Genomic DNA, 22,878 nt, shown 5'->3' on the forward strand with positions numbered 1-22,878 from the left:
TGGAGGGAGCGGCTGGTCGCGGAGGGGGGCTCTGCGCCCACGCGTGGTTTCGGGTGGGAGCTGCTCTTCCCGCGGGAGGCAAAAGGGGAGGTGGTGGGAGGGGGGGCACCCCCTGGCTGTGGTGCCCCACGCGCGAACCCCCTCCCGTGTCCCCCTCCTCCCACGCCGCCCGTGGGGGACCCCGCCCCCTGGCCCCGCCCCCCGGCGCGCCGAGCGCCCATTGGGTGGCCGTGCCCGGGCTATGCAAATGAGGCGCGGGGGCGGGGCCCACGCGGGGCAGGCCCTGCCGTGCGCTGCGCTGGGCGCGGGTCGCGCTGAGCTCCGCGCCGTCCGTGCCGGCACCGCTCCGGCAGCGCCTGCCCTGCCCTGCCCTGCCCTGCCCTGCCCTGCCCTGCCCTGCCCTGCCTTTGCCCCCTTCTCTTCCCTTCCCTTTCCCCGCCATGCCTCGGTGGCTGGTGCCCCCGTGAGAGGCGAGCGGCGTTGCCGGCGGCCATGCGGGTCCTGGCAGGTTGGGCCGTGCTGGTGGCCCTGGGCGAGTGGCTGTGGGCTGGTGGTGAGGTGCCGCTAGGGGACTTCTACCCCTTCGGGCCGGCCCAGGGCGACGCCGCCACACGGAAGCAGGACGACGGTGGCTCCGAGCTCCGGCCTCTCTCCATCCCCTTCCCCTTCTTTGGTGCGGGGCACACTGGCCTCTATGTGAGTAATTTCGGCTTATTTCTTCTTATTTCCTCGTGTTTCCTCTGATTCACTCCCACTTGTTTCCTCCTATTTGCTCCCTCTTATTTGTTTCCTGCTCTACCCTCTTATTCCCTCTCTCCTATTTATTTTCTCTTCTTCCTCTCCTCTTCCCTGTCCTGCTCGGATGAATCTGAGTTTCCTTAAGGGCCATCAGATGATCCCTGCTTAACTGGAAGCATCAGAAGAACTAGCAGTGTGCCAAGGGTGATGCAGTGGCCCCTGGGCTTGGGAAGCAGGCTGGACCCCTGGCTCAGTGTGAGGGGGTCCCCAGGGAGAGTCCTGGCCCTGCTGTACTGGGAATCCTGGGCAAAGCGCTCACCTGCAGTGGGGAGCCTGCACTTAGCCCTGGCTGGAGCCAGCAGTACCTGCATACCCACACCTTGTGGGCCTGACCTGGTGACATGCTGGGGGATCCCGGCAGCAGGGATCCCTGGACACATCTGGTGGGCAAGAGCTTGGAGCTGGTGTGCTGCAGCCCCGGCATGGTGGTCCCTGGCTGGCGGCCCTTGGGGGCAGTGGTGGGGCTCTGAGTGTGATGCAGAATAAACGTGCCCACCCTTTGGGCTGCCCATTTGGCACATTCCACTTGCCTGTGCCCACTGGGCTCCTGGGACTACTGGTGACATACTTCCTTGCAGCCCCCAATCCACCTGGAGGGGACTGTGGCCAGAGGGCTTGAGTCACATCTGGCCCGTCATATCCACCGCAACTATGGCCATTGGGCAGAGGGGCACCTCTGAGTAGCTGGCTGTCCATGGAGTCTTTTGGGTGGTGCTGCCTTGTGTCCTGGAGTGAGATCTGGACTCTCCACAGCAGTTGCCACCTGGCACAGTGAATCCTTCAGTTTCCTGGTCCATTCTCCCTGGTTTGCTCTGGACTGACTGATGATCCAGACCCAGCTGGTGGAGGAGAGGGCTGAGCATCACCTTGGTGCCATCCTGCAGCTGGGGTCATGTACTGTCCCACTGCTTTGGCTCAGCACAGGGTGTGCTTGGTCCTACCTGGTAGTGTTTTTCCCTGATCAGAGTGCCAGCCCTGCCATGGAATGGGAGGGACCTGGGCTTGGAGTGTGGACCACCGTGAGCAGATAAAAAGGTTGGGGAAAGCCAGGTGATGTGATGATTGTCCCATACAGGGTCCACAGTGCGGCTCTAGGTCTTGGAGGGGCTGCAGGGGTCAGAGGGCAGTACATTCCCTTCCCCTGAGCCAAGCCCTCCCTGGCTCTGCAGAGAGCCAGCTTGCCTGCCCCCAGCGTGGGAGTCCATGTGGCAGGGGCTCTCCTGCCCAAGGGAGCTGCTGTCTGGGGGGACTGGAACAGGGCTGGGCTCACCTGGAAATCTCTGTCCTCAAGGGCTGTCTCCACCCCCTTCTCTTTCACAAAACCCAGCAACAACAAAAAAAGTCCTTCTTGGCTCTGGTTCTCTCCCATCTTGCTTTAATCAAGGGAAGAATGTTCCTCTGCAGACACAGTGGGGTTACGGAGGCTTTGGGAAAACAGAATCCTCTTTCCCTTAGTCACAGTAAGGACTGCCCAGTGTTTGAATGGAAGGGCTGAGGAACCCTCCTTGGGAACTGGGGACCTTCCCTAGGGGCTGCACAAGGCCATCACAGCTCAGCCCTGGCCCCCTGCCTGGGTGTGCTGGCAGCTGTGGTGAAGGCATGCTGGCTTCCCCATGGCTCCTGGGGATGCTGGCTCCCGGCTCCTTGTCAGCCTGTGAGTGTGACACCGGTGCCTGCCCTGTGTGCTAGAGCTGCTCTCTCCACTTGAGAGCCTCTTGCCTGCACTATGTCCCCCTTTCCCACCCTGCAGCCTGGGGGCTTGCCAGAGGCAGACATTGTACACTGGAGAGCTTGGCTGGGGGCTGTGTGCTCCTGCCTGTCCCACTGTCACTTGAGGGCTGGGGAATGGAGAAGCTGGGAGCTGCCTGCCCTTCTGAACCTGGCAGAGTGCTGGCAGGGTTTCCTTCTGGGAATTTGAGAGCTCAGAGTGAGAGCATTTCCCTTTGATCCCTGCCCCCTCACAGCTTCTTCAGGCAGGCAGGGTATTTCTTCCACTTCCTCACTCCTGCTGCATCTGCAAGCCTTGAGGCAGCACTGCAGGCAGCAGCATCCCCTATTTCTAGCTTCCTTACCTGGGCTGAGAGCGGCCTCTGCCACACATCCCTGGGCCAACCATAACTGCCCCAGTTAATTAGTGCCAGGGAACAGCTTGGAGCATCTCACCCTGGGGGTCTGCTGTCCCCCACTTTAATGAGAGCAGCCTGCTGGAGCACTGGGGGCTTTGCGTGGGGTGGTGGCCCTTGATCACCTGGGGACCACAAGCCCCTTGGTTCACTTGGAATGCTATGCATGCCGGTGGATGGATTGCTGCCCAGCGAGGCTCAACACATCCTGGGCCAGTGCCCACATGGCTCAAGGACAACCCCCCCTGCCAGGAGGGTCACAGTGGTGCCTGGCTGCAGACCCCAGCCCCCTGGCTGCATGTGAGCTGTGAGAGCAGGGAGTGAGCTTGGCCCCTCACCCCGGCCGAGAGCACTGCCGCGAGATGGCCCCGTGCACTGGGCACTGTTTGTTTAAAGTGCTGGGCTCCTGCAGTTTTCGCAGCTGTTCCCTTTCCTCTGGCCCGAAGAACAGGGCTCGGTTTGTTCAGGCCGTTGCCTGCAGCTGCGCTCCAGCAAGCAGGCGGCCGGGGTGGGGGACTGCGGGTGTTGTGGGTGCCGGGGCACGTCTCGTCTCTGCTTCTAAGGACAGGAAGGGGAAGTGCTCCAATATTTGTGGAAAGGGGAGAGGGAGAGAAAGGTGAAATGGAAAGCACCTCTAAAACACGGATTCCTGCCGGCAGCGGGAGTTAACTGACCATCCGTTTCTTTTCCTCCCTCTCCATAGGTAAACAACAACGGGATCATCTCATTCCTGAAGGAGGTCTCCCAGTTCACACCGGTGGCCTTCCCCATCTCCAAGGACCGGCGTGTGGTTGCTGCTTTCTGGGCGGACGTGGATAACCGGCGGGCAGGCGAGGTGTATTACCGAGAGAGCACCGAGCAGCCCATCTTGGAGAGGGCGAGCAGGGACATTGCTCAGTATTTCCCTGAGTTCCCTGGATTTTCTGCACAGTGGGTCTTCATCGCCACCTGGTACCGAGTCACCTTCTTCGGGGGCAGCTCATTTTCACCAGTGAGTAACTGGGGCGAAGCAGCCACCCCAGCTCCATGCCTTCCATGGTGGTGTGGCTCCTGCCACATGTGTCACGGAGCTGGAAGCAGGGCTGAGTTGACCACGATGGCTCCATCCACAGTACGTTGCTGTGACAGAGCAGCGGTGGGCTGGCAATACCAACCCTCCTCTTTGTGCCACGTGGGGGCTTTATGTCACCAGCAGCCACCTTCTTGTGCAGCTACGAGGTGCTATTTTCCTTCCAGATGCCCGATATCCATATTTCCCCCCCTTTTCCTGGGAGGAGAAGCAAGATCTTCTGGCTGGTGATCACAGTGTATTATGATTAAAAATAATTAAACTCAAGTGCCTATTCTCACAGAGGAGGACTGGGGTCAAAGAAACAACCCTTTGCAGAATGTTCCTTCCGTCACTGTATTTTCTGACGGTTCATCTTCCCTCACTGCTTTCTTCCCCTCCCTGCCGCAGGTAAACACTTTCCAGATCGTCCTCATCACGGATGGCAAGCTCTCCTTCACCATCTTCAACTATGAGTCCATCACCTGGACGACGGGTATGCACGCCAGCAGTGGGGGGGACTTTGCCGGGCTTGGTGGCATCGCGGCACAGGTAAGCGGTGAACATGGCCCCTGGGGCTCCTCGGTAGCACATCCGCCCTGCGAGCTCATGGCTCCTGGTGGTGGAAAACCTGCCCCTGCTTTTTTTTTTACTTTTCCCCCTTCCCTCCCCTCTTCAGAGTTCTTAAATATCTGTGTGTGCCCTGGCTCCCAAAGCTGAGACCATACAGGGGGCTTTGTTATCCTGAAACCACAGGTCTTTGCCTTGGCTGCTGCCTCATAGTCCCTTTTCCTTCCTAACCTCAGCCTTTAAGAGCAGCTGCCACAGCCAGCATAGCTTTTGCTTGTATTTTTATTTCTTCCGTGTGTGTGTTATGTTTAAGGGAAAAAAAGCCAACACCCACACCCGCAAAAACCCCAATACCCACTTGGATGTGTGAATTTACCAACAGTTGATCTGTGCTTGGCTCCCTGCCTGCCAGCCTGCAGCAGGCAGGGTGCTGCAGGTGGAGGGGAAGTGGATGGGATTTGAATGCTGGGGGAGAGACTAAACAAGCCTAGCAGCCACTTCACCCTGTGGTCCCAGCACGTGGCCAGGGCTGAGCGCTGGCCGGTGGCATGTGGAAGGGAACAGTTGGTCCGAGCAGTGCCACCAGTGGCACTGAGTGGCAGGAGAGAAGAGTCCAGTTGCCTTTCCCCATGCACTGGTGATGTCTCTTTACCCTCTGCCCTTGTCCTCCCAGGCAGGTTTTAACGCTGGTGATGGAAAGCGCTACTTCAACATCCCTGGATCCCGCACTGATGACATCGCTGACGTGGAGATGACGACAAATGTGGGTATCCCCGGGCGCTGGGTGTTCAGAATCGATGATGCCCAGGTGCAAGTGGGGGGCTGCAGCAATACAAGTAAGAGGACAGCAGTTAGGTTTACTTAACTCCCAACCCGACCCCGCACTGTTCTCCAGCCCCATCCTTCCCTGCCTCAACCCCCACCTCCGCGGGGTGGAAGAGATGTCTCAAAGGGCTTTGGGGGGAGAGGGGAGGCAGCCATGGTGGGGACTGTCTTCAGCACTGGCCATGGCTTGGGATGGCACCTGTGGGTGCCCTGGGGCTGGGAAGGGGCTGGGAGAACAAATGGGGAGGGGAGGAAGATTTCTGAGATTAAAAGATCCTGTGGGGAGTGATGAGGGAGGCTGGGGAGGAGGTGATGCACACAGGTGGGACTCCACCAGCCCACTGCCAGACAGGGCATGAGGGGCCATCACCCCTGGGGAGTGCACATGTCTGTCAGTCCCAGGAGGCTGGACTGAGCCATGTGGAGGGCTGCTCAGTGCCAGCCTGCCATGTGGGGCCAGGTTGCCAGGGTCTGGGCCACAGTCCCCACCCCAGGGGTCAGGGGTCCTGACATGTCCCCCATGGAGCTGCTGGCCTCCAGTTCCTCATCTCCACTCCCCTTGACCATTTGTTTGCCACACGTGATCTGCGTGTCTTGTGTGTTATCGGTGGATTTGCTGTACATGGGCTGTCCTGTCCCCTTTCTCTCTGCCCTGGATGTGTGAGGCCATGTCCATGTCCCTCCAGCCAGTGAGGCAAACCACGTGCAGCCTCTCCCCCTTGCACAGGAGGAATAAAACTGCTTCCTGCAGGAGGAATAAACCCCTTCCTGTCTCAGGGGAACCCTTGAGGAGCAGACCCTGCCCCACCATCAGGCAGGCAGCCCTGTGGGCTCCCTGAGCACCCCAGGGAGCTGGGTGGGTGCAGACACAGACCTTGGCACTGGTGTGGCTGGAAGGCGGCGGGTGAGCCCTGTCAGGGCAGGGGCTGATGGAGGGGCACTGCCTGTCCCCACAGCCTCTGTCTGCCTGACGCTGCGGCCCTGTCTAAATGGGGGGAAGTGTATTGAGGACTGCATCACAGGGAACCCCTCCTACACCTGCTCCTGCCTGGCCGGCTTTACTGGGAAGAGGTGCCATGTTGGTGAGTGCTTGGCTGCAGGGAGCAGGTCTTACTCCCGCTGTCACTGCTGCGTGCTGGCAGTCTGTGTGTCCCTGCTGTGCCCCTGCCCTGAGCTCCTGTCCCCATCTGGGGCTCTGTTTCAGATGTGGATGAGTGTCTCTCCCACCCGTGTCAGAATGGAGCCACCTGCCTCAATGGTGCCGGCAGCTTCACCTGCAGGTGCCCACCAGGCTTCAGAGGCAACAACTGCGAGACCGGTGAGCAGTGCAGCATTTGCAGAGACCCCAGGCTTGAGGGGCACTGCTGCTCTCGGGGAGGGCTCTTCAGACCAGAGCTCCTGCAGTAGCTGCTGAGCTCGAGCAGTTTGTGACAGCCAGTTTGGATTTCAGCTTGCTGCAGGCAAAGGAAGCTTTTCTCTGGCCATGAGCCCTTCCTGCTGCAGACTCTTCTGAGGGCTTGGCTCAACACTGCCGCCAGCACTCTCCTACCACCACGCCCTTAGTGAGAAAAGTGCTGGTCAGTTCTCAAACAGAAGCTTTGCAGGCCCTGCTTTTGCAGGTGATGCTCTGGTCCCAAGCCCTTCGAAGCTGGTGGGGACTCTCCCAGTCCCTGGCAGGGGCCATGGTGACTGGTTTCCTCCGCTGCTGGCCTCTACCTGCCTGTGGAAGTGCCGCCAAAGCATTTGGCTCCCAGCAAACTGCCATGCTAGTGGAGAAGGCAGGAAGGGAGTTGACTTTTGGGAAAGGGAGGGAGGGAGAAATGCCCAGCGCAGCATACTGACATCCAGGAGATGCAGGGGGTTGAAAGAGCTGAGCTGCCTGAGGAAGGGTTTTGGGGACAGTCATGACTGTGGACATGGCCACTGTCTCCTGACAGAAGGTGCGCTGGTGGCACTGAAGTGTGCTCTCTGCTTGGCCCTGGTATCACCATGGGTGTAGAGGGTGCCACTTGCTGGTCCTGCACTGGGGTTGACATCCTCCCTCTTTTTTTTTTTTTTTTTTTTTGGTGTTCCTCTGCAGCAGAATCACCCTGTGAGAACAGGGTGTGCCAGAATGGTGGGAAATGCGAGGTGGTGAACAGGACAGCGGCATGCTTCTGCCAGCCAGGGTTCACAGGGGTGGACTGCCAAACAGGTGGGTGACAGGAGCAGATATACGGAGTGGAGATGGTGACATTTCGCACCTTGACAAGCTGCCTTCCCACCCAGCTTCACTCCTGGACATGGTTTCGGGAGGGGAACACTCAGAATTGCCAGTGGCTTGGATGGTTTTCCATCTGTTGCCTTTGCTCTCCCAAGCCTCATCTGGGCTGGGAGGCACTGGATAAGCTGGTTGTGTCCACACATGACCTGACCATCTCTTCTGGCTTCTCTTTGCAGAGGTGAACGAGTGCGAGTCCAGCCCATGCCTGAACGGTGGGCACTGTGTTGACCTGGTTGATAACTACACCTGTGTGTGCCTGGAGCCCTTTGTGGGACAGCGCTGCGAGACAGGTGCCTGCACCCCCAGTTGACCCATGCCAGGGACTGTGTCCCCTGTGTTCTGCTGGCCATCGTGGCCCTGTCCTGGGCCTGGGTTCTCCTCATCACTCACTCCTTTGCTTTCCCTTTCCCAGATTCGTCTTCCTGCGAGGACCGGAGCTGCCAGAACCGGCAGACGTGCAACTACATCCGCCCTGGCCGCTATATCTGCACCTGCTCCCCGGGTTATTACGGCAACAACTGCCAGTATGGTGTGTGGGGTTGCACCTTGACCGGCCTGGCATGGGAGCTGCAGTCAGGGGAGCCGGGCGGGAAGGGGCGAATACTGTAAAGGGGCTGTGTCAGTCATAGGCACTGCTGAAACTGGTGGGCAGCGTGTGTGGAGGGGCCATGGTGCTGCCAGGAGGGAACCCCCTCCGGTGAGGCTGCTTGGCTATGCTGGGGCCTCCAGCGGGACCCCCAGTACAAAGGGTGGACCCCTCTGACTCAGGCTCCCCATTCCTTGCAGGTGGGCCCCGCATGCCTGGAGCCTGCCTCTCCCACCCGTGCCAAAATGCAGGCAGCTGCCTGGAGACTGAGCAGGGCTACGTCTGCGAGTGCCAGGAGGGCTACACTGGACAGGACTGTCGAGACCGTGAGTACCAACCGAGGGGTCTTGCTAGTGGGGTTTAGGATCTCAAGGGGAGCCTTCATCCTCCTGAGAGGGAGAAGCGGCAGCTCCAGAGAGCCTGTTCAGAACAGCGGGTTTGTCCTGCTGAATGAGGCTGTGTCTGGATGTCTGGGGGCCTCAGGGCTGCTGCTCACCTGAGCTTCTCCTGGCAAGGCTGCTTGTCTGTCCTGGCTCTACAAGAAGGAGAGATCCTGGGAAGCTCCTATCCTCCTCTCTTGCAGAGCTCTCTGAGGGCTGTGAGTGTCGCAATGGGGGCAGTTGTCTGGAGGGGAACGTCACCATCTGCCAGTGCCCTCCTGGCTTTTTTGGTCTCCTCTGTGAATTTGGTAAGTGGAAGCTTCTTGCTCACTGTGTTTTTTCACTCGGGAATGCTTGAACCAGGCAGGCTGTGGGCAAGCAAGGAGAAACTGCCCATGCCTGAGCCTAGCACAGTGCCAGGGGCACACAGTGAATTTGAGCCTGGAAATATGTCCCCTGGTGAGATGGCAGTGTTTCCATCTCTATCAGTCCCCCTTGAGCCGTGCCTCTCCCAGTCTCTGCCCCAGCCCAGCTCCCATGAATGGGGAGGGAGTCGCAGCCTTTGTGTGCTCCCTCTCCAAAGGCATCCAGGCTGGACATTGCCACTTGCACTGTCTGTACCATGGGGTATAGAATGTCTGTCCCATCTCATTGGACCCTGAAAAGTTAGGAAACCCCTGTTTCCATCTGGGTGTCCTCCTGCCACTGGCTGAGGAAGGCTGGCGCTGCCCGTGTGTTTGCAGAAGTCACCACGACACCGTGCAACATGAACACGCAGTGCCCTGATGGCGGGTACTGCATGGAGTATGGCGGGAGCTACCTCTGCGTCTGCCACACCGACTACGGCACCAACCACAGTAAGGCTCGGCCCTGGGGATGCGAGAGCAGCCCTGGGGTGGGGGTGAGCAGGGAGCACTGTCACCAGTGGGGGAGCTGCCCTTGTATCCCTGGCAATATGTCCTCAGCGAAACACTGTGTTTGGCTTTGTAGCGATGCCGTCCCCCTGCGACTCAGAGCCCTGCCTGAATGGGGGGTCCTGCAAGGTTCATGACGACTCCTACATCTGCGAGTGTCCTCAAGGCTTCCTTGGCATGCACTGCGAGAAAGGTACGTGCACAGTGCTCCCTGTGGCCCCAGCACCTGGCAGGGGGTGGGAGAAAAGCTTAGACCTTTCTGTGAGACGAGCAGTAGCTTGCAGAGCTGGACGTTGGTGTGGGTTATCTCATCCCATCCTGCAGGGTAGATGAGGATTGTATGGCACCCAACAGTTGCAGCAGCTGATACAGTTGTTTCCTGTACAACACCATCGGTGTTGGAGTTTTTTTACATGCCTGAGCTTCTGCCCTTGGGAGCAACTGCCAGTCTCTGGCTTGATGTGCCTGCATGATATGCCCCAAGGGCCCATCATGAGTCTGCATGGGCGTGATTTTGGTGGTGTTGGTGGGCCCAGGATGCACTTAGCTTTCCTGCAGTGAGGGGTTTGGTGGGGTGCTGGCGGGAGGCAGTGGCTCCGGGTGACCACTGCTCTCGGCGCTCTCTCTGCAGCCAAGCCTCGGCTCTGCAGCACAGGGCCCTGCCGCAACGGGGGCACCTGCAGGGAGGCGGATGGCGAGTACCACTGCACCTGCCCCTACCGCTTCACCGGCAAGCACTGCGAGATCGGTACGGCCCCCCGGCTCCCCTGCGGGGACCAGAGGCGGCGGCTGGCCCACTAGGCTCATGCCTGCCCTATGCCCCCAGGTAAGCCAGACCCCTGTGCCTCGGGGCCCTGCCAGAACGGGGGCACCTGCTTCCACTACATCGGCAAGTACAAGTGCGACTGTCCCCCAGGCTACACCGGGCGCCACTGCGAGATTGGTAGGTGTGAGGAGGGAGTGCCGGTGCTGGCAGCTGCTGGGGGGGATTGACAGGCCTGACAGCCGTGACACCAGCAAGCAAACCTTGCTGCTTGCTTTAAGCCCCCTTCCCTGTCATTTGAAGTGCTGCAACTCTTCCTTGTGCCCTGCTGCAAGGGGAAGGGGGCTAGCTCCGGTTTCTGAGCTCTGCCAGCTCTGCAGCAGCTGTTTTTTACTCTGCTTTTCTTCCAGTGCCCTCCCCATGCTTCCTTAGCCCCTGTGAGAATGGAGCTACCTGTGAGGACCTCGGTGGGGGCTATGCTTGCACCTGCCCCATGGGCTATGTAGGGAAGCACTGCCAGTCTGGTAAGGGTCTTGAGCTTCCCCTTCCGGCTGTGGACTTGGGGTGCCTGTGGGGGCCCCACTCATCTCCTGTCTCTCGCCAGAGGTCGACTGTGGCATCCCCAGCGATGTGAAGCACGCCCAGGCCTCTTTCAACTCCACCAAGGTGGGCTCTCTGGCTGAATATCAGTGTGAGCTGGGTTACACCCTCAGTCAGCACAACCATCCCCGTGTCTGCCACATGCCAGGTGTCTGGAGTGACCCCCCGGAATGTGATGGTGAGGAGTGCTGGGGAGTGGACAAGCCCTGAGGCACCATCCCAATGGGCCATGGTCACAGCTGTGGTTTGGTGACCCCAGGACATGTATTCCAGTTGTCCCCTGCCCCCCCAGGGATCCCTACCCTGTGCTCACGTCTCTCACCTTGTCTCTCCCGTGCCCAAATACCTGCAGAGATCGATGAGTGCCAGTCCCAGCCCTGCCTGAATGGTGGCCAGTGCAAGGACCGTGTCGCTGCATTCCTGTGCCTGTGTGAGCCGGGTTACGCTGGGCACCACTGCGAGTTGGGTAAGAGACCGTGCCAGGCATGCTCCAGGACTGTCAGTCCCTTCCACATCCCCCAACCCTTGGGAAACCCCAGTGGGTTGTGAATTCCATGGCCAGGAGCTAAGCTACCTGCTCTTTGTGTGTGCTTGGATCAGCCTGAGGCAAGGGCTCCTCTCCCAGGGCTTCTGAACAGCTGTGGGATTTACCACTGGAGAGACACTGCTCTTGGTTGGGCAGAGGAACAGGCAGGACTGTGGGGGCATGAGGGCTATATCCCTCACTAACAGATGCTGCATGGGCATCTCTGTTGCTGGCAGGGCAGTGACTTCTGCTGACGCATGTTTAGGCCAAACAGAGAAGCTCCAGATCTTGGGACCTGGATGGGAAGTTCCCTGTGTGGCTCCAAAGCTCTCAGCCACAAAATGGAGCGAAAAGCAGCTTGAGGTCACATGTATTTGACTGTGCTCCCATGTATGCTTGTCATTGTGGTTGCATGTGCATGCTGGTTGAAGGGGATGATGGGCAACATAGTGGGTGGTGACCTCCAGCTCAGCTCCCTGGGGCCTGGGCAGAGGTCAGTGGTAGGAGAAGGTGGGCTACCTGTCAGGGGTTAGATGAGGGGACATGCCACAGACCTCCTGTTGGATCTCTTGGTGCAGCCCCACACTGCCAGTTGTGTCCCTGAGGGAATGTTCCTGGTGCCATGTGCCTGCTGCAGGGGCAGGTGTGAGGCAGTTGACATCCAGTAGCAGGGATGTTCCTGGCCACTGGGACCCAAGTGTCATGGGGAGGGTCCATGCCTGTTGAAGAAGCGCTGCCTCCCTGAGCCCTGTCCCCAGCCAGCAGCTATCTCAGTGCTGAGCTGGTGTCTTTCTTTCTGCTGGTCCCCAGATGTTGACGAGTGCCAGTCTGAGCCCTGCAAGAACAGCGGGACCTGCCAGGACCTCCCTGGGTCCTTTGCTTGCTACTGTCCTGAGGGCTTCCTGGGGACCCAGTGTGAGACAGGTAGGGACTCTGCCTTCCCGAGGCAATGGGAGGCTGCACTCTGGGCACTGGGACATGACCAGGGCCAGTACCAAGACCAGCTGGTCATTGTCTTGGGCACCTTGACCCCAAGCCATCACTCACTGTTTCACCTCCTTGCCTGCAGTTTTGGGGGCAGAACTGAAAGTGCTCTGATGGGGAAGGAGCAAGGAATGAGGTGTCTGCCAGTTACGGACCCCCTTTCAATTGTGTACACCCCTGCCAAGGGATGTGGCCACCACGGTGCTTGGAGGGAATTCAGTGTCCAACTCAGCTGTGCCAAACCCTGGGCTACACACCTGCCCTGCTTCCCCCTTGGGGTCGGTTGGCATTGCTTGCCTGTGGGAGCTGCCTCCTGGCAGACCAGGGGCCTTGCTCACCACTGGCCTCCTCCCACCTCCAGAAGTGGACGCCTGTGAGTCAGACCCTTGTCGAAATGGAGGGCACTGTGAAAGCTACGGGGGCTCCTACCTCTGTGTGTGCCCAGAAGGTTTCTTCGGCTACCACTGTGAGACAGGTGAGGCAGGCAGGGCAGCGCAGGGCGGCCGCGGGGCCAGTGGCACTGCTGACACTGCTGAACCCAGCACCTCTCCCACAGCCAGTGACCCGTGCTTCTCCAGCCCCTGCGGGAGCAGAGGCTACTGCCTGCCCAGCAACGGCACCCACAGCTGCACCTGCAAAGTCAGCTACACAGGCAAGAGCTGCGAAAAAGGTAAAGGCCCTCAGCAGCAGCAGCAGGATGTGGTGTGGGGCTCGACGCCAGCCCGGCAGTGCCCACCACCCACAAGGGGCTCAACATCCGGGACCAGCAGCACTCCCTGAGGCAGACAGGGCTGGGGTCTCGCCTTGGGGGGCAGCCCGTGCCTCACCAATGCGGTGGGTGGGTGCTGGCATGCTGAATCGATGCCACAGGCGCTGGGCTTGGCACCAGGATGCTGGGGACAGGTTTTCCCTGCAGCAGTGTCAATCCCTCAGATGCCCTCAGGAGGGGAGGCTGAGGTGTTTGAGGGAAGCCTCCTGACACTGACCTCCCCAGGATGCCTCGCCCTGTGCCACAGTGGCAAGCGCTTGACCAGGGAGTGATGCCAGGGAGTACTTCCAGTAACCTGGCTCCTCCTATGCCCACCGGGCCAGAGGTGGCTTGTGCCCCCAGAGCCCCTGCCAGATATGCCAAGGGAGACAGTGACAGCCCTGTCCTCCCTCACTGCTCTGCCGCTCACTGCCGGGGTCTGTTCTCTAAAGATTCATGGCGTTACCTTTCCCTTTACTTTTGCTCACACCCTGAAGAATTGCTGCCACCAACCTCATTAAAGGTGGAAAGGGTGGAGGACACTGGTGTGTTGATTTCTTGGCACCCACCTGAGGACGCAGCCGCCAGGCAACTCATTGACGGCTACGCCGTGACGTACGTATCCCTCGACGGCTCTTACCGCAGGACAGATTTTGTGGACCGAAGTCGTTCTGCCCACCAATTGCGGGCACTAACCTCCGGCAGAGCCTACAATATTTCTGTCTTTTCAGTCAAACGCAACGTGAACAACAAGAATGATATCAGCAGGCCCGTCATGCTCACCACGCGCACTAGTGAGTAGCGCCCCTGGGGGGATCACGGTCGTGCAGCCCCCGCAGGTGCCAGGGCTTGTGCTGCCGCCTCCAGCCTGCCGCCAGCTCCAGCGTGGTGTCACACCTGGTGGGTTTGCTGGTGCAGATCCTCAAATCCAACCAGGGGCCTCTGGAAGGTGCTCGGCACAGAGAATTGCTGTTCTCTTTGCTGTGAGTAAAAGGAGATGGACCCCCTGTGGCTCACCCTGTCCAGGGGCTGTAAGGGAACTGGTCACAGGGACTGCTCCTGGCTCCTGTTTATCAGGACCAGGCTGTGCTGCTCCTGGTCACTGTGCCCAGGGTAGCACTGACCCCTTGAGCTGCTTGGCTGAGCTGCAGAAGCCCCCAGGCAAGGTGGGCAGCGGGGTTTGTGTCATCTCTGCCAACAACAAGCACTGTGGGTGAGGCACCCTGCCGTGGCACTGGGCTTGGTGTTGGGATGTGTGAGGGCAGAGACTGACAGGGACCTCTACTCCATGGGCACAGTGATGCCTCTGGGACATGGACAGGCAGAGGAGCTGTGATCCTGCTTTTTAAGGATTGTAGAAATCAAGAGCAAGCAGGGTGGAGGGAATTAGACTTAGGAAAGATGGTCTCTGAGGAGAGGAGGATGGTAGTGGGCCTGTAAGCCACATGCCCCGCAGCGGGCTGAGACCAAGTGAAGCACAGGGGAGGAGATAGCAGCATGGTGCTGGGCACAGCATCTTGTGGGGCCTCAAGCCAGGGCTGGATGCTGGTTGGTCAGTGGGAACCGGGCTTGGGATGGCCCCTTGAGTGTGCCATGGGCTTAGCAGTCACTAGTGGTGTTCCCCAGGGCTCAGTTTTGAGGCTGGTCCTGGTTAACATCTGTATTGATGATCTGGATGTGGGGATTGAGTGCACCCTCAGTGGATTTGCAGACTGGCACCAGGCTGGGTGGGAGTGTTGATCTGCTGGAGGGTAGGAAGGCTCTGCAGAGAAACCTGGACAGACTCAATTATTGGGCCAAGGACAACTGCAGGAGGTTCTACAAGACCAAGTGCTGGGTCTTGTACTTGGGTCACAACAAGCCCCTGCAATGCTCTAGGCTTAGGGGGAGTGGCTCGAGAGGTGCTCTGCAGGAAGGGAGTTGGAGGTGCTGGTTGACAGCAGGCTCAGTATGAACCAACAGTGTGCCCAGGTGGCCAAGAAGGCCAGTGGCTTGTGTCAGTATCTTGGCTTGTATCAGCAGTAGTGTAGCCAGCAGGACTAAGGCAGTGACCATCCCCCTGTACCCAGCATTGGTGAGGCTGTATTGTGTTCAGTTTTGGGTCCTTCGCTTCAGAAAGGACATTGAGGTGATGGAGCATGCCTAGAGGTCAACAAGGCTCATGAAGGGTCTAGAAAATATGCTTTCAGAGGAATGACTGAGGGACCTGGGTTTGTTAGTCTCAAAGAGGAGGCTTGGGGGGGGATCTCATTGCTCTATACAACTCCCTGAAAGGAGGTTGTAGTGAGGTGGGGACTGGTCTCTTCTTCTATGCCTCTCACTGTTGAGAGGACAAGAGGAAATGGCCTTAAACTGAGACGGGAGATACAGATTAGATATTAGAAAAAAATTTGTCACTGTTAGAGGGGTCAGGCATTGGAATAGGTTGTCCAGAGAGGTGGTAGAGTGATCACCCCTGGAGGTGTTCAAGAGGCACCTGAATCTGGTGCTGGGTAATGTGGTTTCGGGGTTACAGTGGTAGTGCTGGGTGGATGGTTGGACTGGATGATCTTCCAACCCTGATGATTCTATGATTAGGACCAAGCCTGGGCACTATGGCCCCTTTGGAGCTTTTGATGGCACGCTGGGGCCAGAGTGGAACAGCCTCAGGGGTGCCTCGGGTGGCACAAGGCCCTGTGGGCATGCAGATGGATGTGCCTCCCCCCTGCCTTGAGGTGGTGAGGATGGGAGAACATGAGTTCAGCAGGACAGGTGGCACTGAGCGGCTCCACTGGGGAAGCTGATCCAGAGGTGCAGGCAGGACCCCCCTTGGGGGCACATGGGGAAGGAATGGGGTGACCCATAATGACCACAGCCCTCTCCGCTTGCTCCGGCCAGGACCGCGTCCGGTGGAAGGCTTTGAGATCACGAATGTGACAGCCAGTGCCATCACGGTGCAGTGGGCCCTTCACCGGCTCCAGCACTCCACTGTCAGTAGGGTGAGGGTCTCCATCCACCAACTGGGGGACCTGGCAGGCCGCACCGTGGAGCTGAACAGCAGCGTGGCCAAATATACCTTCCTGTGAGTGAGGCAGTGGTGGGTGCCAGGGCATTGGCCCCCCAGGCTGCCCTGCTTACCCCTTCCCACCCTACCTTTCTCTTCCACAGGGACCTGCAGCCAGGAGAGAGATACATCGTCCATGTCACGACACTGAGCGGTCTGGGGACCGAAGACCACCCCTCAGAGAGCCTGTCCACAGCCCCTTTTCATGTGTGGACGAGTGAGTGGGGTTGCCTTTGCCACCCTGGCTTGGTAGGCGCAGGGGCTTGGCAAAAAGCTGTGGAGAGGGGAAGGTGTGGGAGCTGCCAGGCTGCCAGCACAGCGGGCAGGAGGTGTGCAGGCAACTCTGGTAAGGGCAGGAAAGGTAGTGGCATGTCCTCCCCTGCAAAACGTTGTTCACTGTCTGAGACCAGCATGAGCTCAGCCCCATGCATCACCCACGTGAGCCAGATTCATCCCCTGCTGTCAAACAGCTAAAGGGCGAGGGCAGACTTGTGTGCTAGGGTGCAGTGAGGCTCTGCCTGTCTTGGCAGGGACCCAGCACTGCACATCCCCTCCTGGTGCATCCCACGGCTGGAGCAGAGCTCAGGGCTGGTCTGGGCAGTGCCAGGCAACCTGGGGCCCTGGTACACTCGTAAGGTGGTGTGAGCAAGTGGGGCAGTGGCCATTCAAGGATACCAGCTCTGACCATTTTCTTTCCTACCCCCTGCCTGCCACAGGGCCTCTTCCCCCGCAAAACCTCACCACCTCACATGTCACTGCCACTTCTGTGTCCATGGCGTGGGAGCAGCCGCCCGCCGGCACCATGGAGGGGTACATCATCAACGTCACCACTGCTCAGAGTGTCAAGAGCCGCTACGTGCCTAATGGGAAACTCGTGTCCTACACGGTGCGGGACCTGCAGCCTGGGCAGCGGTACCGCCTGTCCGTGACAGCTGTGCAGAACACGGAGCAAGGCCAGCTGCACAGCGAGCCTGTCCACCTCTACATCACCACCTGTGAGTGCTTGCGGGTCTCTGCTGGATTGCTGCAGCACAAGGGAGGCAATGGGATGACAGGGAAGCAGGCTCTGGAGCGGAAACCAGTTGACCAACAGAGAGCCCTTGCTGCCCCAGCACTGGGTGTCTGCACCAGGCTGTGGGGACAGAATACAGGTCCATTGCAGAGAGGTGGGGTTGCAGGATGCTGCCTCTGTTAGTGAAGGGCAGATGCAGAGCCACAGCTTGGTGATGGGCACTTGCAGCCCCAGGGTATGCACAGTGTCACCAGACAGCCCTAAATGGCAGCCTGGGATGGGATGGAATGATGGGACTGGCTAGGAGGTGGGTTGCTGTGCTGGCTCATGCTGCTACCCACTAAGCCTCACCTTTTGATCTGCAGTGCAGAGGGATGTGGCTCCAGAGAGACGGTGGAGCCAAGCTGGACACCCCCGGGTTCTGCGCAACAGGCTGCCCCCAGCTTTCCTGCCCGAGCTCCGCTTGCTAGCAGATCATGACACAGCTGAGGAGGCCTCACCAGCCCCCAGGTAGGCACTGCTCCAGCACTCCTGGCTCTTCCACTAGCACTCGGCCCAAGCACTAGGCTGAGCCAGCCCCTTTTCCCAGATCCCATGTGCAGATGTCTGCAGGGTCGAGCTCTGCTCCTGCTGGAGTGTAGCCTCTTGCCCACCCGCTGGGGTCCTAAGCCAGGCAGACCCTTGCTCTGTGAGCAGGTCCCCTGCAGGACTCGCACAGAGCCTGATGTCACCAGTGTTTGCTTTACCTAGCTGTCATGAACCCCAGCACGAGGTCTGGGGCCCCCACAGTGCCCTGTACCCTTACTCTCTCCTCTCACAGGTTCACAGAGCTGGTGGATGGCAGGGGGAGAATCAGCGCCAGGTTTGGCCCTGTGTTGGGAAAATCCATCACTGTGAAGACACGTAAGTGCTCCGTTACCTTTCTGTCCTGATCCTGTCATCCAGTGGCATCTCCTGCATCTTCCCCCAGGATAAAGTGGGAGCTGGGCAGGTTGCTGTAGGGCTAGGGGAGCCACAGAGGAGGGTGGAGCTGTCTCACCCAGCCCTGGGCAGGCAAACATCTGCTAGACCCCTGCCAGGGAAGAGGGGTGACTCACAGCCAGTAGGGGAGCCCAGAGAGTGACCCTCACTGATGGGAGGCAATGCTGACTGTGGCATGGCTTGCCAGACAGTGGCCTCACAGCCCTCCAGCACAGTCCCTGCCTGCCCAGCAGCCTCAGTCCCCACTGCCAATAACAACCTCGCACCCGAGGAGGGCACCTGGGTGAGAAACCCCTCAATAGTCCAGCCCTAACACCCCATTTTCCATCCCCAGAAGATGAGGGGCACAAGTGCCAGCCCAAGATACTCTAGCAGGCTGGGGAACCCCATGCCATGGGGTGAGGAAGGAGCCTGGCACACTTGCCTGAGGGCAATCCGGGCTTGCTGCACATCCTGGCTCTGCCTCTGCAGGACTCTGTGTCCCTCAGCCCTCCAGGAGGCGTGAGGGGATCACCCCAGTTCTAGGGATGCCAACTGAGAAGGGCTAAAGCAGTGCCTCAGGCCTGACCAGTGCCCCAATACTGCGGGCAGGCTGGATCCCCTTGGAGGGGCTGCCTTTGGGTCTGGCTTTGGCCCAGAGGTGACGTTTGGCCATCTTGTTGTCCAGAGCCAGAGGCTCCAGTGAAGCTGGAGAACACGGAGGTGTCCAGCCGGGACAGTCTGGCACTGCAGCTGCATGAGGCGAAGAGCAGGAGTAAGTCCCAGGGGAGACCCACAGCAGCACGGACCCAGCCCTGGCCCCACAGACAGGGTGCTCAGCACCAGCCTCCCTTCCCTGGGGGCATGGCATGTGTCCCTGCCCACCATCTCTCCCTGGGAGCATCCTGGCATGCTGGGGGCTTGTTAGGGCTGTGCTATGGTCCCAGGGTCTGACGGCCAGGCATTTTTTACAGGAGAGGGGCGGAACTGCTCCACAAATCCCTGCAGGAATGGAGGCACCTGCACCAGAGACGCCGAGTCCTACCACTGTGCCTGTCGCCCAGGGTTCAAGGGCCGGCTCTGCCAGCTGGGTGAGTGCCAGGCTGTGCCAGAAGACCAAGCTCCCTCCTGCAACGCCAGGCTGGTGGCTGTCCATCATGAGTTCCCCAGGACGTAGATCACCCAGCGCACCATGTCAGCACCCGGGGCCTCCCACCACACCTAAGGTCTATTAGAGATCAGTGTCATGCTGGCAGCTGGGAGAGGGGCTGCTCTTGGCAGTTTGGGGAGATGTGAGAGTGCAGGTCTGCTCCCCACTCTTGGCTGAGCTCTCCACCTCTGTCTGGGAAGGCCAGGCCCCTGCCTTGCCCACAGAGTTGCCTAGGCACTGCGAGGCTGGGGGCTCCACTTCTCCTGGTGAGTCACCTCTTTTGAGCCCAACTGTCCAGCACAGCCAAGGAGAAGCCAGGCAGGCCTCACCAGCCCCTTGCCATGGGGCACAGGCAGGCAGGACCAGGGATGGGCTCACTGATAGCTCCCCTCTCCTATTCCCCAAGCAGCCTGCAAGAAGGTGCCACACTCGTGCACGCGGCTGTACTCGGAAACCAAGTCATTCCCAGTGTGGGAAGGAGGCACCTGCCACTACCTGTGAGTACTGCCTGCAGGTTGTGCTCCCCCCTTCACCCTGTGCTCCGAGCTGGGGATGTCTCCCCATGGCTTGGCTTTGAGGAAGGGAGAGCAAGTGTGAGGCTGTCTCCAACCCCAGCTGGCAGCTGCCCCCTCCCCAGTGCAGGGTATGCAGCCTGTCATGCCCCTGTGGCTGCCCCTCAATGCATTTCAGGGCAGGGTGTTGCTGAAGCAAAATCTCTGTACTGGTGTTACCCACCCCCACGGCAGCAAGGTTGTATTTGGTGTGCGTGACCCCCAAACAGCAGCAGATCCCACCCAGCTCCTGTTGCCTCTCCATGTACAACCAGAGGGCTGGGGGAGCCCTGCTGCAATGCCAGGGCATGGGAGGCTCTGTTGTCGCCCCCTGTCTCCTTGTGACGGAAGCAAAAAGGCCTGGCTATGTGAGGATCAGCCCTCAGGCACACCAGGCCTGAGCCCCGTTCCTGCCAAGGATGGCTACTGCATCCTGGAAGGAAACAGGGAAACACCCAGACTCTACCTCAGCACTCATAAAAGCACATCTTGTCCCTGTTGTTCCCTACATGTCACCCCTCCACTGTGTGTGCAGGTACAGGAGAGTCTACAAGGTACACCAGGACGTCTGCTACAAGGAGAGCTGTGCGAGCAGTGGTTCCGAGAGGACAACCAGCAGGTACAGCCAGCAGCAGCACACTGAGCGTGCCAGCCTTCCTGTGACCCTGGACAGGAGGATGCAGCTGGCAGGTGGTCCCCAGCATGCATGGGCACACTCAGGCTGGGGTAGATTGGGAGAGGGGTGCAGGCATGACTGCTGCGAGCAATGTCCAAGGGGCACAGGGCTGATGGTGCTCTCCTCCCTTCTCTTCCAGAAAACCAAGCAACAGTCACACACTGAAGAAGCCGTAGAAGTAAGTACCTGTTCCAGCCCTCCTCAGCCCCAGGCAGCGGCAGTTCTTGTACAGGGAGTCGGGGAGGTGGAAGGGTGGAGGCCAGGGCACACCTGTAGCTCACCCCTCCCATGTTGAGGAGGTGTGAGGGCTTGTGGCTGAGGGCTCCTGGTTGTGTCTGGGATGGAGGAGCAGAAGGCAATGTTCTGCTTTCCCCTGGCTCTGCAGCTTCATGAACAAGAGATTGCTGCACAGATTCCTGCACAGGCGGAAGCTGGAGCCCTGGAGAGGGCAGGTCCCCTTCTCCCAGCCTGAGATGGGTGCACAGGGTGGGAAGAGACAGCTGTGGGGCTTTTGGGGGATTCCGCACACCAGCTTAATTTTCCTCCTCCTCCTCCACAGGGTTTAAAGCAGTAGAAGCTTCATCTTTCCACATCTAAGGGCTTTTTGAACACCAGGAAGATCAGATCTGCTCACTGCGTTGAAGCTCACTGCTCACAGCAGGGGCACCTTCCTGCCTCGTGTTAGCCTCTCCCTGTCCTCCAGCCTGTTAGGCAGCCAGGTCAGCAGACAGGGCAGTGCTCACTTCCCCCTGCCAGCCCAGCACTGCCTTTGCTGGTTTGCCTCCCTCCGGCCGCCTCTCTGCCCCTGAGGAGCTGAGCACCAGTACCCCCAAAGGGGCCAGCCCTGCTCGGGCCCCCCAGCCACTCTGCACAAGCGATGGGCTCCCCGCTCCACTCAGGGATCAGCCCAGCAACTTGCCAACAGCATCTGCACCAACCTGTTTTTGTAATCCAAGGTTATAAATTACCTATAACCCTCAAATAAAACAGTTTAATGCAGAGCAAAAAGCCTTAGCCATCAACTGAAACATGGCCCCCAAAAATCTGCTCGGAGGAAATGTTCCAACCTCTCTAGATGAGTTAAAAATGGTGAGCAGCTCCGAGCAGTGAGGCGAGCATGGACAGTGGAGGCACATTTCTGTTTCCTCTGCTCTAGTAGGGGAAACTGATGCAGCTTCTTCTGCCTGCCTTTTTTCTTTGCTTTGTAAACAATTCCTAGTTTTAACCAAATTTCCAGCTCAAAAACCAATAGAGCACCTAGAAAGAATTCTAAAAGTGATCTCTAGGTGAAGTCTGTCAGCTGAGGCATGCCACTGCCACCACACTTGTTGTAACTGCCCCACATCACCACAGGGCCCAGCAGAGGCTGGTGCCAATGCCAGCCCCACATGCCATCCCCCTGTGCTACTTCCAGCGTTTACCTTCCCTGTGCCAGCAGCGCTGTGGAGTGTGTGGAGGAGAGAACCAGCACACAGCACTGTGGCAGGGCAGGCAAAGAAAGAGTGTAGTTTAGAAATGTTCCTAGTTTTTGTGAGTTTGTATGACAACACTAGTTAAACATAGATTTGTGTATTAATGTACACAGTGTATATTATAAATTAATACATACCAGAGATATATCGCAGTTATGGTATAGAGCATTATGTCCCCAGCAGCGTGGGGTTATCCCAGGGGGGAGACCCTCCCCTCCCACCTAGCATCACTGAACTCTATAGCTCAGCCATACCTCTCAAGTGGCGGCCTGGAAGTTGCTCTTGGAGCGGGACAGGCCTAGGAGTTTCAGTGCTCCTGGCATCACCCTTTTCCTGCCAGGAGCAGTGTAATAATAGTGCTCAGCAGAGACAAGGTAAAACCTTGGCCCCCTGGCCAGCAGGATGCTGTGCTCCTCCACTGCCTCTATCTCTCATCCCAGAGGAGAGACATGTTTTGTATTCCTCCAAGACTGTCTGGTCCTGCTTCAGCTATATGGCAAGCACAGCAGCACTACCTCCCCAGGGCAGGAGAGGAAGCCTGGGACGAGCAGGGCAAGGAGAAACCCAGGCCAGCCTCTGTTCTCTGTGAGGGACATGAAGGGTTTAGGGCCATGGTAAGAAAGCTTTTGCATCCCTGCCCTGTCAGCCACGAGATCAGTGCTGACACTGGCTGTGGAGGTGGAGGCAGCCCTGCCATGGGACAGTCCTGTTTCCACAGGGCCTGTCCCCACAGCCCCGGGAAGTCTGGTCCTGCTGCCAGCTGGCATAGCAGCCCACTGCCTCCCACCCTACAGCTGGCAAAGTATGTAATGCAGCCTTGGAAATAAATTGGGGGGGGTGTTTGTTTTTTTTAAAATAAAAACACTTTATGGAAACTGGATTTTTT

General features: G+C 58.8%; 1 protein-coding gene across 6 annotated transcripts; it reads left to right on the forward strand.

Annotated features, from left to right (window-relative positions):
- Positions 1 to 403: 403 nt before the first annotated feature.
- Positions 404 to 22,838, forward strand: SNED1 (sushi, nidogen and EGF like domains 1). Of its 6 annotated transcripts, none has more exons than XM_050308217.1 (33): positions 405 to 696; positions 3,625 to 3,912; positions 4,381 to 4,521; positions 5,213 to 5,375; positions 6,321 to 6,446; positions 6,569 to 6,682; positions 7,448 to 7,558; positions 7,804 to 7,917; positions 8,040 to 8,156; positions 8,414 to 8,539; positions 8,797 to 8,901; positions 9,337 to 9,450; positions 9,584 to 9,700; positions 10,139 to 10,255; positions 10,334 to 10,450; positions 10,681 to 10,794; positions 10,875 to 11,048; positions 11,223 to 11,336; positions 12,207 to 12,320; positions 12,742 to 12,855; positions 12,937 to 13,050; positions 13,626 to 13,922; positions 16,006 to 16,189; positions 16,276 to 16,388; positions 16,888 to 17,166; positions 17,549 to 17,693; positions 18,004 to 18,086; positions 18,832 to 18,918; positions 19,118 to 19,234; positions 19,703 to 19,790; positions 20,380 to 20,463; positions 20,660 to 20,698; positions 21,080 to 22,838. In XM_050308217.1, exons 1-32 carry the CDS (start codon positions 493 to 495, stop codon positions 20,694 to 20,696), a joined length of 4,332 nt encoding a protein of 1,443 aa, XP_050164174.1. In that variant the 5' UTR covers positions 405 to 492; the 3' UTR covers positions 20,697 to 20,698; positions 21,080 to 22,838. The 6 variants fall into 6 exon arrangements, with proteins under 6 accessions (XP_050164176.1, XP_050164179.1, XP_050164174.1 ...); XM_050308216.1 differs by having other exon boundaries at positions 7,445 to 7,558; positions 21,080 to 22,837; XM_050308219.1 differs by lacking the exon at positions 18,832 to 18,918 and having other exon boundaries at positions 404 to 696; positions 7,445 to 7,558.
- Positions 22,839 to 22,878: the final 40 nt, after the last annotated feature.

This window comes from Myiozetetes cayanensis, unplaced genomic scaffold, assembly GCF_022539395.1.
Source record: "Myiozetetes cayanensis isolate MyiCay16 unplaced genomic scaffold, myiCay2020 scf13, whole genome shotgun sequence".
Lineage (NCBI taxonomy): Eukaryota > Metazoa > Chordata > Aves > Passeriformes > Tyrannidae > Myiozetetes > Myiozetetes cayanensis.